This window comes from Lissotriton vulgaris, chromosome 4_1, assembly GCF_964263255.1.
Source record: "Lissotriton vulgaris chromosome 4_1, aLisVul1.2, whole genome shotgun sequence".
Taxonomy (NCBI): domain Eukaryota; kingdom Metazoa; phylum Chordata; class Amphibia; order Caudata; family Salamandridae; genus Lissotriton; species Lissotriton vulgaris.
Window position 1 is genome coordinate 661,998,644 of NC_141691.1, and position 19,563 is coordinate 662,018,206.

Here is a 19,563-nt window from a genome sequence, read left to right on the forward strand (position 1 = left end):
GTTCAGAAGCTGGGCCCGGGTCTTAATCTCCGTCCGGCCATGTGGTTGCTGGAGCCTCCCCTTTCCTGCAAGCGAGCCGAGGGTCCGGGCGTTCATCGTGGCCTAGGGAGGCTCTCCCCAGCCTGGCTAGGGTTCGGAAGCTGGGCACGGGGGCTTGAGCTCCGTCCGGCAGGCCCCGGGGTGTGTGAGCCCCCCATCCTGCAAGCCATCAGAGTGTCCAGGCGCTGGGGACGGGGGCCCACCGGGTCCCGGGGAGGCTCTCTCCGGCCTGGCTAGAGTTCGGAAGCTGGGACCGTGCCCGGGGCTTGAGCTCCGTCCGGCGGGCCCCATGGTGCGTGAGCCCCCATCCTGCAAGCCATCAGAGGGTCGGGCACTGGGGACGGAGGTCCACCGGGTCCCCAGGAAGCTCTCCCCGGCCTGGCTATGGTTCGGAAGCTGGGACCGGGCCCGGGGCTAGTGCTGCGTTCCAAAGTCCTGTGCTGCGTTCCAAGGTACCAGGCTGCGGGAGCCCTGGCATTCTGGTAGCCAGCCGAGGGTCCGGGCACTGGTGACAAGGGTCTGCCGGGGCCCGGGGAGGCTCTCCCCTTTCTGGCTAGGGTTCTGAAGCTGGGACCGGGGTGCGGAAGCCCCCCGCCCTGCAAGCCAGCGAGGGTCCGGGCGCTGGGGACGGGGGTCGACTGGGGCACAGGGAGGCTCTCCCCGGCCTGGCTGAATTCAGAAACAGGGTCTGGGCCGGGGAGTAGGGGTGGCTGGCTTTATCCATTACCCTGGCAGAGTAGAGTTTTTGCCCACCCCTGATGTTGACCACCGTTGTATACACTGTACTTTTGCCTGACTAATGCTGCCTATTTCCAGGTGTTGTTGCTCTTTTCTCTTTGTTTTCAAATTAATAAAAGAGTTTTAAACCCAAAAAAAATACATTGATAATTTTATTATGTTTTACAAAATTGTTTCTTCTTTAAAATGCTTTGAATACATTGTTATTTTTAACTCGAATTGTTTGAAATACCGATCTCTGCAAAGGTTTAATTTCCTTCATTATTTGAACCCACTAGTGATATATTAGCATTTTCTGCCAAGGCTGGGGCTTTTATCTGAAAGTAGCTGCACATGGTCATCTATCAAGCAGCAACTCACATCACGATATCTATAGAGTGTTTACCAGTTTCGGACATTCTTTAAAGTTAACTATCAAGAAAGAAAATGGTTATACCTATGAAAGCAATGTTCCAAATATGAAGTAATTCACTAGCCTTTACTGCACCAAGCATACATAAAGAGACTCGACACAGCAAAGGAGTCAAAAATTGCAGTTTAGAAACGTTTGAAAAATAGATTTGAAACAAAGTTTAGGGTCATGTTCCATATAAAAAACTGCATTATTCAATTTAGCACACAGCAACTTAACATTCGTTTTGATTAAGAACAACTTTGAAGATATTGTCAATAAAGTCATTTTATCGTGTCCTAAATTTTAAAATACACTAGAAAGGTTGAAAATTAAGGACTTAAACAACAATCACTGACACATTAAACAGGGGACATAATGAACATTTATTCACAAAATAGGGGTGGGGTGTGAACGTCATCAGCTCTATCTAGCTCCTAGGAGAGAAAGTGAGCACTCTACCTGCTATCCTTCAAGTCCTGGAAGCAGGAGTTCACCGTTTTTAGCCGCAAAGCTCTTTTCGAGCGTGCAAAGCGCATGTAGTTAATGACCTCATTCTGGTGGTGCTCATTCAGACCAAATTCAGCCTACAGAAAGCAGAAGAAAGGAAAATGGTTAAAAAAGGCAAAATATGTGATTTCTAACACAATGAACAAAGGAGGTTGATCACTTCTTTCTCTTAGGTCTAATACTAGAAAAGACAAACACTACATAAAAAATGACAATCTATGCTGCAACACCACTTCATACAAATACATATCATAACAAAAGCACTGGCTTTCAAGAGACAGCCTTACGTTAAAAAGCAAGCATTTGCAATGCAATAGGTCTTGCATTTTCAAAACTTTGACCTATTGGCATTGTAAATGACAATGCATTTTATTATTGCAGGTTTTTTAAATATATAAATAAAAGGCATTGCCATTTTTAATGCCAGTAACTCAAAATCTCGCAAATGCGAAATTTACCACGTTTGTATGCCTTCTGTAGAGATTCGATTGCAACTTGAAGGTTGCAAGTTATATTTCCTGCTAAGGGGAGACGCCTGTTCGATGCCCACGATGATTTAATGAGCTGCTTAATACTGTGAGATGATAATAAAGTGCTTAGGTTGACAATAATACGAAAGAAAGGTCTAGTTTATCTATAAACTAAAGCTGACATTTAGTTCATTCTGAAGCAAGTTTTATGTTTGCAGATAAAAAATGTAGTCATAAGGAAATGGGATAACTTGTCCACAATCAGACAAAGCAGTCAAATTGAGAGGACAGAATCTGCAGCTATGGTCCGCTGGCTCACAGTCAGTAATGTAGTTTTGCTTACATAGATTGCCCTCGTACCAGCAGAGTTTAGCACTAACATTTAGACCAAGTACAGGTGCATGACGTCATATTTCTGTTCATGAGTGCACATATTAGTGCAAAAAGGCCAGTGCACTCAATGTAAATCAACTTTGTTCGGCCCATTTGTATCGTACTGGACTTGCAACGTGATCCGAATTTTCAAATACCTTAAGTACAGCCACGGACACCGAGAGGTGTCATTTTCTAAGTCATTATTAATGCCTAGAAGATATTTGAAACGATAAGCAAAAGGGTTGTAAAAGTAACAGCCTTGACATCAAATCGAAACGGAAACATACGTCGATATGTAGGTGTTAGGAGAAAAGAACAGCAGGAAATAGCGGCTATGTTGAGACATGTTGTCCAGGCACAAGCAGAGAATACAGGGGCGCGCATGATTAATAAGTTTATGAAGGTGACTGGAGATGGTTCTGGAGGGCTCTGAATGGGCTCGGGAGCTTCTAGAAGTGGTACGTCTAAAACCACATCTTCGGCCTGAACCCACTGAGCTACCTTATGCTTAAGGGACTTGTGAAAACAGAGCTATTCCACTTGGTTTCGCATGATTATGCCTCAGAATAAGAGTGTGACTGCGGCACAGCTGTCACATGGGTCAGTCCTCAGATTGAGTGTGATTTTTCAGCATAAACCATGGTGTTTAGTCAAGTACCCAGAAGTCGCAGTGTGTGGCGCTATAACAAACAGTGTAAAAGTACAAATATCTGTCCCTGAAGCTGGATCAGTGGTCGATTCGGATCTCTAGTTCTATAACGGGTGCACTTTCCCTGGTTGACACAATCTGCAGCAAAGACCTCTATACATTAAAGGGGAGGAGCATGCTATGTGCAGGGCCCTGTCTCCACTTTGCTGCACATACCATATATGCTGTGGGGAATGATCCTTCCACTTTTGGCCCGGAGGCGAAGGATTATATCCGGGATGGAATTGCTGCAAACAAACCTAATTTAGAGCTGCTCTATGTTCTGATCGGCCAGGTTTTTTAGGGTATGCCATGTCATCTGTCTTAAAATGAAACACATAACACACTGAAAAGAGAGAAATTGCATTCACATTAGATTTAGACACCGGCTTGGATCCCTTCAACCACCAGCAACCGCTCCTTTAATCAATCATGCACAAATTAATAGGCACTGGCAGGCTCCAAACACATGTTTGCATGCAGAGCATGTTGCCTGCCTGCACAGGAGAGGTTGACTGACTCTGCTGTCTCTGTTAACAGCTGCACAGTGCAGCATGATTATTTTAGCCCGCTGGCCTGAGAAAGGTGCTGTGCCATGTGTTATACTAGTGGTCTGTGACTTGCAGCGTTATGGGCAGGAAGTCTGTGAGTGCGGGTCGGGGGAGTGACTTTGTGTATGCGTGGAAACTTTGGAGGAGAAAACCGGAAAGCCAAGCACATATTTGGAATTTTAATATTACCCACAACTCAGTGAATGCCCCTCACTGACTCCAGGACTAGGCACACACCTACTTGATAAAATGATTCAATTGCAGCGACTGGGCCATGGGTGGCCAGTACGAGAGCAGTAGCAGTTCCAAGGATGTGCTCGCCTCTCTGGTGGCTAGCCGCCTGCTGCACATCAAGTTCGCTCAGACCAGCTCAGCTGCACAGAGTCAGTAGTAGGTAGGTGTCCCGGTGCTCTATGGGACCGTGAACAGACCACTCTGGCCGACGCAGTGAGTCTTGGTGTTGTGACTCTGATTACTGAATACAAACTTGCTTACGTCTGCGGTGGAACTAAACCCCTGATCATTCCTGCACTTCCGGTTTGCCCTCGGTGGCAGATAGGAGGGGGCATGCCGCACCAACGCAATTAAAATCGATTAAAGGTTCCAATGGCACAGGAAACAAAGGGGGTATGCCGCAACAACACGATTAAAAGCGCTTATAGCTCCACAGGCATAAACGTGCCTGCGGCTGGGGTGGGACTACGTCCCCCAGCATTCCTGCACTTCCTGTTCACCCTCAGTGGTGGTGAGGAGGGACCACGTCGCAAAAACGTGCTAAAAAGCTCTTTAAGCTTTCTGTGGCAGGGAAGCTCCTGGGACAAAGGCAGACCGGTCTTTTTCCCGACATGGACCAGAAGAGGCGACAATTTTAAAAAACAAGCTCTCGGCATTGTGCAAAGGCAGCTGCCTGTTTATAATTGCATTGCGCTTTCACTTTAAGTGAAAGTGCGATGCAAAAATAAACACCAGGCTGCCTTTGCCAAAGCCGAATGAGAACAAAAAAGTGCGTAGCGGCTAATTAGGAGACACTGTCTCCCGCCGCCGATAAAAGATGCAATCCCGGTGGGCGGGGCCATAAGCGGACAGGATGGTAGCCAGGAGGGACTTAAAACCCTCCTGGACAATCATAACACCCGGTTTTGCATAATTGGTGATGCAAAATGATGTGCACCAATGCAAAACACGGGCAGAGCAGAAAGCGAGCTTCTGGAATTGTATTGATTCCAAGAAACCCTTACAAGGCGAAAGCAGTGCATGTGCGCTGCTAACGCCAGGCGAGACCTAAAAATGTGTTTATACCTCAGAGTAAAAATAACGGACCCAACTCAAAGACGCATTTTTTACATTGAGAAATCAAACGGCTTCCAAATTTACCCCAACAAAGCTTGGTGTGTAAACTGGGCACGAGCAGAAATAATGACATTTCAAAATTCTAACTGGAAGTACTTTGTTGTTGCTTAGTCAGCGCTTTCCTTCTGGGAGTATTTATTTATATTTCACTCAGGGATGTCATGCTTGTCATAGCAATAGAGACATATGGAAAGGGGCGACCACTCGGTCCCCCCGAACGTATGGATGAGTGCCTCGATCCCCCCCGGGAAGCCATTTTTGGGCGGGAGGCGCGTCACGGCTGGTATGCCCGAAGCGGCGTAGCCGGGGCGCGCTTTTTCCCGCCCTAGAGTGGGCTGGCCTAGACACCGACGCAGCCAGCCACGCCCTCGGGGCGAGCAGGGGCGGGTTTTCGCCCGCCCTGAAGAGGGATAAAAGAAGGCGCAAGACCAGAAGACGTCCTCTTGTTCTTGTGCTCCGAAGCTGCACCTCCTCGCTACACGTGAGCTCGGGACGGAACGAAGAGCCAATTTTGAGCGTTTTAATCTTTTTTCTTTATCTTCTAGATACTTCGTCATAGAGATGCCCAAGAAAGGCGCAAAGAGAATGACGACTGAGCAGATGGTTCGGGCCCTCTTTAAGGATATGTCCGACATAAAGAAGCGGCTGGCGGAGCGAGACGGGGAAGAAGGATCGGGCCAACCACCGGCTGGAGGGAGACCTAAGAGGCCGAGAAGGGTTCCAGCCGGGGGAGATGTCCCGGCTCCCTCTGCCCCGCTCGAGGCGCCGACCCCAGTACCGATCGAAGGGAATCCAATCCCCGTTGTCATCACCCCGACACCTAAGGAAGATATGCCCCCCGAGCTGGCAGCACAGCTGGCAGCTTGGTTGGGGGATAGCAGTGATGGCGCCACGGCTGCCGAGGCACAGGCGCTAATAAAGGGGCTTCGTGAGAAGAAGGAGGCAGCTAGAGTGGCTGCACCGTTGGCAGGGACAGACAAGCCGCAAGCGGCAGAAGCTGCGTCCGGTTCAGGTAAGCGGCCATTGCCGATTGCACGGGACGAGTCAGCACCCTCTCGTAGAGAGAGATTGGGACAACATGTGCCTTTAGCCATGAAGGAAAAGATCTGGGCAGGGGAATACGTGAATAATTTTTCCTTGCTTGTTGATCATTATGATGTGGAGCATGTAAAAAGTCAGAAGGACCTAATGCATCCGAGTGTTTGGCGCGCAAAAATGGCCGCCTTTAAGGTAAATGAGAACATTGGCAACTGGGGCAATGCCTGGGGTATTTTTACATCGATTTTGGGGGAACGCAGGCCCGAGTTGCTTCCTGAGTTTCCCGTTTATCAATCACGAATTATGGGTTACTCGACGGCGTATCAAGGTAACCACTGGTTTTGTTATGATAATCTGTTCAGGAAAGAAAAGGAACATAACAAGAGTTTGACCTGGGATTGTTACGATTCTTTAACGTGGGATAAAATGAAGGAATCGGGAATGTTAAGAATGCCATTGGTCGGGAGCAATGTTGTTGATCACTCCCGCCAAAATGTGGGGTCGCCCTTTCGACCGAGTACGAGCACCGACGACCAGTCGAGGCCCGCAGGTAATACCGGGAGAAAGGGTATCTGTTATAACTTCAACAGAGGGAAATGTACCAGGCCTCCGGGGTCCTGTAAATTTAGACACGAATGTGGTACGTGTGGGTCATCCCATCCTGAGTCATCGTGCAGAGCCAGAACGGGTGAGAATGGGGGTAAGGGAGGCGCCAAACAGGTCTAATGTAGTCCGAGGGGCGCCTTTACCAACCCCGATTGATACCTTGGCAATGATCCCCTGGCTCAGCGATTACCCGGATCGTGCTTCTGCCGGGGTGCTGCGGAACGGTTTTACACATGGTTTCCGCATCCCGGTGGGGGACTTTCAGGGTGTAGGGATTTGCAAGAATCAGCTTTCCGTCTTACAACATTCATCTGTGGTGCAGGAAAAAATTCAGAAGGAGGTTAACCGGGGGCGGGTTGCCGGCCCGTTTAGTGTACCCCCAGTACCGGATTTTGTTTGTTCTCCGTTAGGGGTGGTCCCCAAGAAGGACCCAGGAGAGTTTCGTCTGATCCATAATCTGTCTGCTCCACACGGCCTTTCGGTAAACGACGCAATTGACCCTGAAGTTTGTTCGGTGCGATACGCATCATTTGATGAGGCAGTAGCCATCTTGAATCGCCTGGGGCCCGGGACGTTGATGGCGAAATCAGATATCGAGTCAGCGTTCCGGTTGCTCCCGGTACACCCAGACGATCAGCGTCTTTTGGGATTCGGGTTTCAGGGATCATTTTACATGGATAGGTGTATGCCAATGGGATGCTCTATTTCATGTGCTTATTTTGAGCAATTCAGTACTTTCCTGCAATGGGTGTTCACTAGGAAGACGGGTTTTCGAAATGTAATGCACTACCTTGACGACTTTTTGTTCCTTGGCCCCGCCGGAAACCCCGAGTGTGCCCAGGCCTTAGATGAATTCTGTGTGTTGATGGGTCATTTTGGCGTGCCGTTGGCACCGGGTAAAACTATGGGTCCCACGACTTGCCTCGAGTTTTTGGGGATCGAGTTGGACTCAAGGGAGGGGTGTTTCCGTTTACCAGCCAGCAAAGTGTTGAAATCCAGGTCAGCCCTCCGACTATGTTTAAATACGCCCAAGGTTACACTGCATCAGTTGCAACAGTTAGTGGGGAAGTTGAATTTTGCCTTAAGAGTAATCCCAATGGCTCGCCCTTTTTCCCGCTCCATTGCCCAAGCGATGGTTGGCCTAAAGGAGGGTCATCATCGCACGAGGTTATCGGCTGAGGTCCGCCAGGACATGCGGATATGGTTAGCATTCCTGGCGGACTTCAATGGCCGAGTCGTCTGGAACAAGCCAGCCGTGTCCTCGGAAGAGCTTGGGCTATGGACGGATTCAGCAGGAAGCATAGGTTTCGGCGCCATCTTCGGCACGAACTGGTCTGCTCAAAGATGGCCCCTATGGTGGCACGAGAAGGGGCTAACGAGTAATATCGCTTTCCTTGAATTATTCCCCATTCTCGTGGCCCTGAGAACCTGGCCAGAAGGTTTCAGAGATCATTCTGTCGTTTTTTGGTCCGACAATATGACCGTAGTAGAATGCATCAACAGTCAGTCAGCCCATTGTAAATTGATTTTGAGGCTGCTCAAGGAAATTGTCCTATTGTGTATGCAACTGAACGTGGTTTTCAGAGCAAAACATGTCCCGGGAGTGATGAATCAGGCCGCTGACGCACTGTCTCGTTTTCACATGCAGGCTTTCTCGGGTTTCCTCCCTTCAGCGGACCCGGAGCCGGCACCCTTCCCCGAAGCTCTTTGGTCTCTCGGTGCCCCGAACTTCGTCACCTCGTGGGAGAGAGTCTAGCACCCAGGACAAGGAAGGCATATGAAGGGGCGTTCCGGGCCTATTTAGCCTTTTTGGGGGCAGAGAGAGGGGGTCTTTGGGGTCAGGAAGAGTGGGTAGTACTCTTTCTTATGTCTTTACACAGGGCTGGGAAATCGGTGGCTACGGCCCAAAGGCATCGTGCCGCCATTTCCTTTGTTGCCAGGGCCCATGGCATCCTGGACCCAACAGCGTCTTTCACAGTACAGAAAGCGCTGCGTGGGTGGCAACGCCTAGAGGGTCGCAGAGTAGACGTGAGTCGACCGATAGGTCTAGACAGGTTGTCCCTGTTACTGGCCACACTCCCGAACACATGCTCGTCCCCTTTCGAGACCTGTTTGTTCCGTTCTGCATTTACGCTGGCGTTTCACGGGGCTATGAGAGTTAGTGAGCTGGTTGCAAGGAACAAACAGGATGTGTCGGGGGGCCTGTGCAGAGAACACGTTCAGGTCAGGGGGGACGCGATGATTGTCTCCTTTCTCCGGTCTAAGACCGACCAAGATGGGAGGGGGGACTGTACGATCATTCGCAGGAACCCCGAGTCATCCATGTGTCCGGTACAGTGCTTAGAAGATTACCTAGCACGGAGAGTGGCATCATGGGGGGGGACATTGTTGAGGCATGCAGACGCCACCCCGCTGACGAGGTTTCAGTTTCAACGGGTGCTTGCAATGGCCATTGCCGCAGCGGGCTTGGACCCGGGCGAATTTGGGACCCACTCCTTTCGTATAGGGGCTGCCACTGAAGCAACAGCCAGGGGTCTTAATGTAGAACAAGTGAAACGTGTGGGGCGCTGGTCCTCCAATTGTTATAAGAGGTACGTGCGATTGCACATGTTGTGAAGCTGTATTCATGTACTCACGCCTCTTGTCTTTTGTTTGTTTTCAGTTGCGCAAGCCTACGCGGCAGGGCAGACTGAGCAGTCGACCCAACACCAGGCCAGCGGTCGCACGTCACCGGCTGTGAAGAAGGAGGTGTGGGTCGTGGGCCACTCATACGTGAGACGGGCCGCAGACGTATTCAAAGCAGGTGACATGATTCACGTAGCTGGGGAATACGGGTACAGAGTGTCCTTCTACGGAAGGGGCGGTCTCTGTATTGACCAGTTTCAGGAATATTTTGAGGGCCTGTTAGAGCGGATGAGGTCACCGCCGTCCATAGTCATAGTGCATTTGGGGGGCAATGATTTGGTCACCACCGGTAGACGACTGCTCCTGGAGGCTATGCTGTCCACGGTAAGTTGGTTAGCAAGGAGAGTTCCGGGGTGCCTAATTGCGTGGTCTCATGTGATCCCACGAAAAGTGTGGCGGGGGGCTATCTCGATCCCTGCTTTGAATCACTCCGTTAGAAAATTGAATAACAAAGTGAGTAGGTTGTTCCGTTCCAAGACATTGCATTCAATCTCGCATAATTGTATTAATGATGACAGCATGTATCTGGGGGATGGTGTGCATTTGTCGAGGGCAGGGAATGAGTTACTCATAGGAGACTTCCTAGCCTGGTTAAAATCTTTAAAGCATGACCTTTAGGTAGGAGTTTTTGTGGGGGGTCCGGATAGCCGGTCAACTATCCGGACCTGTGGCGGTAAGGTCATGATCGGTGAGCACTAATTGGTAGATCCCTATGAGTGGGCGTCACCCAACACGGATGGGAGCGCTCGGGAGAGGTGGCCATTGGCCCCTCAGTGGGGAGGCGGTCCCGTCTAAGGGCGGGTCGCCGGAAGTAAAGGAAAGGCGGTCAAGGCCCCTTCCTTTGTAGGAGGGGTTACAGCCCCCTCCTGGGGAATTTCCCGGGGCCAGTGTCATCTGCGACGGCAGATGCGGTAAGTTGTGTGGGGTGGGGAGAGGTCAACGATACCTTCTAGATACCACACACAAGTGTTCGAACGACCTTTAAATGGCGTCGAGTCTTAAGGGCCCCCGTCAAGTCAAGGGAAATTGTTAGTAGTTGCACTTGGGTAAGCCCCTGTGCCATCGCCCCTCCTAAGTGGGAGGGGTAAGTCTGGTTAGGGATCTTGACACCGGTTATGATCTTGCCGTCGGCCCTTAAACGTTAGGATGTACAATTTCAGTGTTCTTAGAGAATGTTTTTGTAGGATGCTAGTTCGGCTAGGAGAACCTCTGTATTAGAGATTATGTTAAGGTTAGCCAAACATCGTAATGTGATAATGAAATTGTACATAACATGAAAACGTTTAATGTTTTAATCTTTTGTTTTAATAAATACGGCCGGGATGGTCACTCCATCCCACATCCAAAAACTTTAAGAACTGTTTCCGGTTTCCCTTCCTTTTTGGGATTGTGTTGAGAGGGGGTGGCGGGTATCTCAGCCATATGGAAAGGGGCGACCACTCGGTCCCCCCGAACGTATGGATGAGTGCCTCGATCCCCCCCGGGAAGCCATTTTTGGGCGGGAGGCGCGTCACGGCTGGTATGCCCGAAGCGGCGTAGCCGGGGCGCGCTTTTTCCCGCCCTAGAGTGGGCTGGCCTAGACACCGACGCAGCCAGCCACGCCCTCGGGGCGAGCAGGGGCGGGTTTTCGCCCGCCCTGAAGAGGGATAAAAGAAGGCGCAAGACCAGAAGACGTCCTCTTGTTCTTGTGCTCCGAAGCTGCACCTCCTCGCTACACGTGAGCTCGGGACGGAACGAAGAGCCAATTTTGACCCACCCACCAGCCCCTGAGGACAGCAAAGTTGTTGTGCAATAAAGTGAATTGATGAGTTTGTTTTTCCATTTCGTTTACAGGCTATAACAGTATCAGTTTGTGGTGAATCATAATAAAGGATGGTTTATCGTTTAGGTTGTTACGATTAAAATGATTTGATGTAGTGTTGCATTTCTAGCATGTTCTTTCGGTCGTAGCGGCCAATGTTTTCATAGGTTTAAGAATTGTCGTATTTAATTTTGGTAGGCGGTAAGGTCATGATCGGTGAGCACTAATTGGTAGATCCCTATGAGTGGGCGTCACCCAACACGGATGGGAGCGCTCGGGAGAGGTGGCCATTGGCCCCTCAGTGGGGAGGCGGTCCCGTCTAAGGGCGGGTCGCCGGAAGTAAAGGAAAGGCGGTCAAGGCCCCTTCCTTTGTAGGAGGGGTTACAGCCCCCTCCTGGGGAATTTCCCGGGGCCAGTGTCATCTGCGACGGCAGATGCGGTAAGTTGTGTGGGGTGGGGAGAGGTCAACGATACCTTCTAGATACCACACACAAGTGTTCGAACGACCTTTAAATGGCGTCGAGTCTTAAGGGCCCCCGTCAAGTCAAGGGAAATTGTTAGTAGTTGCACTTGGGTAAGCCCCTGTGCCATCGCCCCTCCTAAGTGGGAGGGGTAAGTCTGGTTAGGGATCTTGACACCGGTTATGATCTTGCCGTCGGCCCTTAAACGTTAGGATGTACAATTTCAGTGTTCTTAGAGAATGTTTTTGTAGGATGCTAGTTCGGCTAGGAGAACCTCTGTATTAGAGATTATGTTAAGGTTAGCCAAACATCGTAATGTGATAATGAAATTGTACATAACATGAAAACGTTTAATGTTTTAATCTTTTGTTTTAATAAATACGGCCGGGATGGTCACTCCATCCCACATCCAAAAACTTTAAGAACTGTTTCCGGTTTCCCTTCCTTTTTGGGATTGTGTTGAGAGGGGGTGGCGGGTATCTCAGCCATATTGGCAGATGTATCATCATCATTGTAGTTTGAGAGTCCTTAATAGAAAATTTTACCAATTCGCTGTTAAGGACTCGCAAATGCAATGTATATAGGTTGCCCAGTAATAATTGAGATTCCTACATATTCCTTAATTGCGATTTGCGATTCCTATGGGCCTAGAGACCCATAGGAGTGAATGGGAAGACATTTGCAATTTCAAGGGTACCAAAAAGACAGACACCCTGTTGCACCCCTGAAATATGCATGTGTGCACATGTGGCGCACATACATGCCCTAAGGGCATGTATGAGCTCCACATGGCACTTAGAAAATGCTAAAAAGTGAATTTTTCACGGAAATCGCAAATTACCACCAACTTGAAGTTGGTGGTAATTTGTGATTTCTTAAGGCCAGATCACAAATTTTGGGTGCTTGCAAAATTGCAATTAAGGAATCACAATTTGCGATTCCTTAAATGCATTCGCAAAATAGGGAATCGCAAATTTTGCGATTCCTTATTTTGCAATGGCCTTTTGGGATGATACATCCCAAAAGGATTTTTCCTGTTCGCAATCGTGAATACCCTTGATACATCTGGCCCAGAATTCCCAAACAGGGTGACCATCCAGAGACACATTCTAACAAAATGCTAGAGCAGACTAGTAAACCTCAATGGGAAGTGACATATTCCAATACTGGACCTTCCTTTACAATAGCATGCTTTGTACTTGGCTCCATGAAAAGGACAAGAACAGCACAATGACTAGATAACTGTCAGTCAGGAACCGGTCAGCAGGTGCTATAGCCACTAGTCATACACCAACATTACGTCTTTAGATCATTTATGGCTAATCACAGTGTTGATTTTCAAATTATTATTTTTTACCACCATCTGCAATTCAGGACATGTTTGCCATCTTTTGGACTGCTAATTTAACAGCCAGTTTATGCCTACTTTCTACTTCCCTTAGTGAATGAACATTACTCTAGACAATTACATTTGTTTTACAGAAGGTGCTTAGTTTTCAATGTTGTTTGTAGTGTATATGATACAATTACAACTCCACACCACTTGATGTTCGGTTAAAGATTTGATTTGAATTTACACCTATATACTGCACATTTACCCTTTCCATTTCAAATCACATATCTAACTCGTTTTCTAACAGCACACGTTTATAGAAAAGTAATGTTAATAATACAGTGCTAACACAGATAGCTGTGTTGGGTGATAGAAGTGCTTTTTCTTCTTCTCATATTCCTCAAAAGGGGCTGTTCTTAATGTATTACTAGGTAGTAAGTCCACCGCCAGAGAAAATGGTATAGGAACAGCTTTCTAATTAGATCACAGTTACATCTTGAGCAGTTCCAGAATAAGCCTCCCCAAAGACCATAAACAATCTTTCTTCTTGAACAGGCTGCGAAGCAAAAGAAATGATCAACTTTCCCTCTCCGACTAGTTATTTTTAATCTCTTGCCTATGCGTTTTGGTTCACAATACGCACTTGATTTTAGATTAAATCTGACCCCTGGAAAGCTTCACATGTTTTAGACTATATTTTGCAATTTCACGTTCGTTCATCTTTACTTAAAACAATACTCTTCAAGTTTCTCTATTATGTATTTTCCACTAAATTAGGTGGACAATTCTAGTTGGCACCAAGAATCCTAATCACAGATTGGCATTTAGAAAGAAGACCATATGCCTAAAGCAGTCAAAGACACCAAGAGGAGGATATTTATGTTTAACCTATAGTCAGCTTAAATTGTGCATACATTTAACCACTGAAAGATCGGAGGGACTGTGAAGGTTTCATTTATAGTCATATGGGAGAAATTGAGTTGTTGGTTGACTGAGGAGTGAGACCTAGTCAAGCAGCAGCCACAATTCCTTGCGGGGTGAACCACAAAATGTCACTAAATTAACCTGTGCTTAACCCTGGGTAGCTTGGCACAAAAATCAGTCAGGCTTAACTAAGAGGCAATGTGTAAAGTATTTATACCGCACATATTATGCGTACCACTGTATACTGATTTCATACAAGCATCAAAAAGTGGATCAAAAAGTAAAAGACCTTTTTGTGATGTTTTTTACATTGTCACGATGCCAAGGTTACTCAATAAAGTTAGTTAAAAAAAATGTATTTATGTCGCACACAGACAGGAATAAAGTGAAAACCGAACAAAGACAAATCCCAAACCAATTTAGAGAAATGGAGTACATTTTAATAAATTATTTGACACCAAAACTACAAAAATCCAATCAGTAGAATTGAAGTTATGGATTTTACATTTTTTTTAAAAAACTAGTGCTTTAAAGTTTAAACCATCAACCACGGACAAAGCTTCAATATTCAGCAGCATGGGCTATCGTAAAGGTGTGCACGCAGGATGGAGAATTCCATCCTGAGAAAAACTACAACCAGTCACTTGGTGACGGCACTGCCCCGTTGGCCGGACACAGGGCTCAGATACTAGTACTGGAAAATACGGATCCTGGATTCCACACACTCAGTGAGTGCGTACTACTGTGTCCAGTCTTATAATGAATATTTACACCACTGAAGACAGAATGGATACAGGGATTTGAAAGGGTGTACCATAAGGTACAACATGCTTGGGGAACAGGTGACAAAGCTGAAAGACTGCTTGCCCAACTCAATTTATCCATACATTCAGTCATTATTGTGTTGGCGTACACGTTGCAGGGAATTCACTGGCTGATGAAGTCACAAAAGCAACAGTGCAAACTGCTGCAGTGGATTCAATAACTCGTTCCAGCACGAGAATAGACAATGACATCTTGACAGCTATCAATGTTGCACGCAAGGATAACCCTTTGCCAAAAGGCTTTTCACTCAAGTACTCCTACTAGTTAGATGCACAAAATATACCATTTGTTCACATTCCTGGAGTGGGAGTCTGGATCAAAGTCGAAATGTAAGGCCAACCAAGATGGAGCGTGGTTCGGATACAAGACGCGGATTGGGCCTGGTCAGCGCTTACATCCAGACTCGGAAAAATGATTGCAGAAAATGTTCTGAGTTCATCGGGACAAGGCTACAGAAAAAGTCAACGGAGAGAGCTTTGTTGTGAGATGGCCTTGGGTCGAAGCCACTGTAAGATTTCTACGTTCGGACTTAGTCATCGAAATTGAAGTCGAAAACCACCAGCGGGACAAGGCAGAGGTAGACGAAGACAGATCCTTGAGGTCGGATACCCCTTTGTCGAAGGACAGCTGAAATGGATTTACTGTTGTGGAGAAGAACATAGCAGGAGAAGCTACAAGATCAAACCTCGGAAGGAAAGGTGAGCAGGTTGGCCCTCGTCGTCTCCTGGTTCTCAGAGCACTTTTAGGCCAAAATCGGTCCAACTCCTCAGTTTGAGTTTTTGGAAATCTGGGCACCTTTAGCACCACAGCCAATGGTACAGGGCTGGAGGGTCACCTTTTTGTGGTCAAGGACTTACTAAGGCTCGGTCTAGGTGTGAGTTCAAGATGGTGAGAGCCTTTTATGTCCCTGTAGCTTTGAACAGGAGACTACCAAACTGGCCCTTGAAATCACTTCTGGGTACAGGTTGTGATTCAGGGTTCAACAGCAGAGCTGGCCTGAGGCTTCAAGGCAGACTCCAGGCAGCAAAGAAGTCCTTCTAGGTACAGCAGTATTCTGGCAGAGTGCACAGCAGGTTACAGAAGCAGGCATCCCTCTGAGAATCCTTTCACAGGTCCAATAGTAAACTGAAGAGCAGGTCTGAAGGTCCTATTTGTATACCCTGGTGGCCTTTTTCTGGAAGGTGGGAGAAGATTCTGGAAAGGTTTTTGAAGTGCATGGAATTTCCGGACTCCTCTGCCCTGGCTTCAAGTTGGCTGCAGTGACAATACAGGGTTGTTAGGCCCTTTGTGCTAAGGCAGAGAACAGGCTGGTCAGGTGTAAGTGGGGCGTGCTCAGCTCTGCCCCCCATTCTGCCAGCAGAATACTCTGGATGGAACTCACAAAGTTTTACAGTCCGCTATATCCAGTCATGTGACCCAAGACAGGCTGCAGGCACAGACTGCAGACAAATGTCAACTTTCTAAAAGTGGCATTTTCAAAATTATAATAAAAAATCCGAAATGACATCTTTCTGCTCCCAATTAGAAATTACACCTTATTGAATGCAATAAGGAATCCACAATGTGATCCTAATGGATGGGTTGGCCTCACGGTAATAAGAGACAAATTTAGGAGTTTTTCACTACCAGGACATGTAAAACTTAAAAGCATATGTGCAATAGCACCCTGCCCTATGGGTTACCTAGGGCCTACTTTAGGGGTGACTTATATGTAATGAAAGGGGAGTTTAAGGCTTGGAAAATGGCTTTAAAAGCCACGTCAACATGGCAATTAAGGATTGCATTCTGACTGTAATGGCAGGCTTGGGGCATGTTTATGGTGCAATTTAAGTGGGTGACACAATACGTGCTGCTGGCCTACTGGTAGCATTTAATTTTCAGGCACTGGATAGATGGTATGTGTTGGACTTTGTCCTTTTTGCAGGGTTATTTCCCAACTTTTTGCCTTCTTTATCCTATTTTTCGGACCTACTTTTTGTTGGATTTATCACTCTCCGCTCTTTACTACTGCTAACCCATGGTAAAGTGCATATGCTCTCTCCCTAAAAGGTAATGGAAATGTAATGGAAATAGGCTTCTACATGATAGGCATATTGGATTTACTAGTAAGTCCTAGTATAGTGCACTGAATGGGCCCAGGGCCTGTAAATCAAATGCCACTAGGCACCGATTGTGCCACCCACATAGCCCTACAAACATGTCTCAGGCCTGCCACTGCACTGTCTGTGTGTGCAGTTTTCAATTTCCATTTTGACCTAGCAAGTAAACCCACTTGCCAGGCCCAAACCTTCACTTTTATTACAAGCACGGCACCTCTAAGGTAGCAATGGGCAGGGTGCAGTGTAATTAAAAGGTAAGACATGCACTACTGTATTTTACATTTGTTGGTAGTGAAATACTGCCAATTTAGTTTTTCACTACTGCAAGGCCTATTTCTCCCATAGGTTAGCATTGGAGCTGCCTTGTAACCCCTTAAAAGAGCATCTTCCAAGTGGGAGCTGATAGAAAATGGGAGTTTGTGGTCTCTGGACTCACAATTTAAAAATGCTTCTTTTAGTAAAGTTGGTTTTTAAATGCAGATCTAAAAATGCCACTTTTACAAAGTTGCCATTTTCTTACTTTAGCCATTCTGTGCCTCAGCCTGTCTGCTGAATAAATGTCTGGGTTAGGATGACAGCTGGGTTGGTGGTGCATTCACTCTAGACCATGGGTACTCACAAACTTTCTCTCGGGGGCCAAATTTACAGTTTGGTTTGTGTCCGAGGGCCGCATCGGTGGGGGGGGGCAGGGTCAGTGAGGAGGGGGACGGGCTAGAGCAACAACAAAACTGACCATGAGGTTGATCATAGGTCCCTGCAGCGGACGCCTTCGTCCACTGAGCCGTCCCGGCATACACACATCTCTCTCGGTCTCCCTCCCTCTCTCTAGCTCTCTCTCCCTCTCACCCTCCCTCTCTCCTGTCTTCCTCTGTCTCACTCCGACTGTCTCACTCCCTCTCTCTCACTCCCTCTCTCTCACTCCCTCTCTCTCACTCCCTCTCCGTCCCCATCCCTTTCCCTCCCTCTCACTCACTCTCACCCCCTTTCCCTCCCTTTCCCTCCCTCTCCGTCTCCTTTCCTTTCCCTCCCTTTCACTCCCTCCCTTTCCCTCCCTCTCTGTCTCCATCTCACTCCCTCTCCCTCCCTGTCCGTCTCACTCCCTCTCCGTCTCACTCACTCCCTCTCCCTCCCTCACTCATTCACTCTCACTCTCTCCCTCTCTCTCACTCGCTCACTCCCTCCCTCTCACTGCCTCTCCGTCCCCCTCCCTTTCCCTCCCTCTCACTCACTCTCTGTCTCACCCCCTTTCCCTCCCTCTCACTCACTCACTCACTCACTCCCTCACTCCCTCTCACTCACTCCCTCTCTCCCTCTCACTCACTCCCTCTCTCTCTCTCCCTCCCTCCCCCTCCCTCCCTCTCACTCACTCACTCCCTCCCACTCACTCTCACTCACTCCCTCTCCCTCCCTCTCCCACTCATTCACTCTCACTCTCTCCCTCTTTCTCACTCGCTCACTCCCTCCCTCTCACTCCCTCCCATTCACTCCCTCCCTCTCACTCTCACTCACTCTCACTCACTCCCTCCCTCCCACTCCCCCCCTCCCACTCACTCACTCCCATTCACTCACTCACTCCCACTCACTCCCTCCCTCCCACTCACTCACTCCCTCCCTCTCACTCACTCCATCCCACTCACTCCATCCCACTCACTCACTCCCACTCACTCACTCCCACTCACTCACTCACTCCCTCCCACTCACTCCATCCCTCTCACTCACTCCCTCCCTCCCACTCACTCCCTCCCTCCCTCCCACTCACTCACTCCCTCTCACTCACTCACTCCCTCTCACTCACTCACTCCCTCTCACTCCATCCCACTCACTCACTCCCACTCACTCCCTCCCTCCCACTCACTCCCTCCCTCCCACTCACTCCATCCCTCTCACTCACTCCATCCCTCTCACTCACTCCATCCCTCTCACTCACTCCATCCCTCTCACTCACTCCATCTCACTCACTCCCTCCCTCTCACTCACTCCCTCCCTCTCACTCACTCCCTCTCACTCCCTCCCTCCCTCTCACTCACTCCCTCCCTCTCACTCACTCACTCCCTCCCTCTCACTCACTCACTCCATCCCTCTCACTCACTCCCTCCCTCTCACTCACTCCCTCCCTCTCACTCACTCCATCCCTCTCACTCACTCCATCCCTCTCACTCACTCCATCTCACTCACTCCCTCCCTCTCACTCACTCCCTCTCACTCACTCCCTCCCTCTCACTCACTCCCTCTCACTCACTCACTCCCTCCCTCTCACTCACTCCCACTCACTCACTCCCACTCACTCACTCCCTCTCACTCACTCACTCCCTCTCACTCACTCACTCCCTCTCACTCCATCCCACTCACTCACTCCCACTCACTCCCTCCCTCCCACTCACTCCCTCCCTCCCACTCACTCCCTCCCTCCCACTCACTCCCTCCCTCCCACTCACTCCATCCCTCTCACTCACTCCATCCCTCTCACTCACTCCATCCCTCTCACTCACTCCATCTCACTCACTCCCTCCCTCTCACTCACTCCCTCTCACTCCCTCCCTCCCTCTCACTCACTCCCTCCCTCTCACTCACTCCATCCCTCTCACTCACTCCATCCCTCTCACTCACTCCATCCCTCTCACTCACTCCATCCCTCTCACTCACTCCCTCCCTCTCACTCACTCCCTCCCTCTCACTCAC

General features: G+C 48.6%; 1 protein-coding gene across 1 annotated transcript in view; it reads right to left on the reverse strand.

Moving 5' to 3' along the window:
- LOC147722400 (leucine zipper transcription factor-like protein 1) overlaps positions 1 to 19,563 on the reverse strand; it is a 353,962-nt gene that overhangs the window by 311,436 nt on the left and 22,963 nt on the right. The window contains exon 2 of the mRNA XM_086964922.1: positions 1,631 to 1,755. Within this exon, the coding sequence (XP_086821048.1) occupies positions 1,631 to 1,755 (125 nt within the window). The remainder of the gene's footprint in view (positions 1 to 1,630; positions 1,756 to 19,563) is intronic.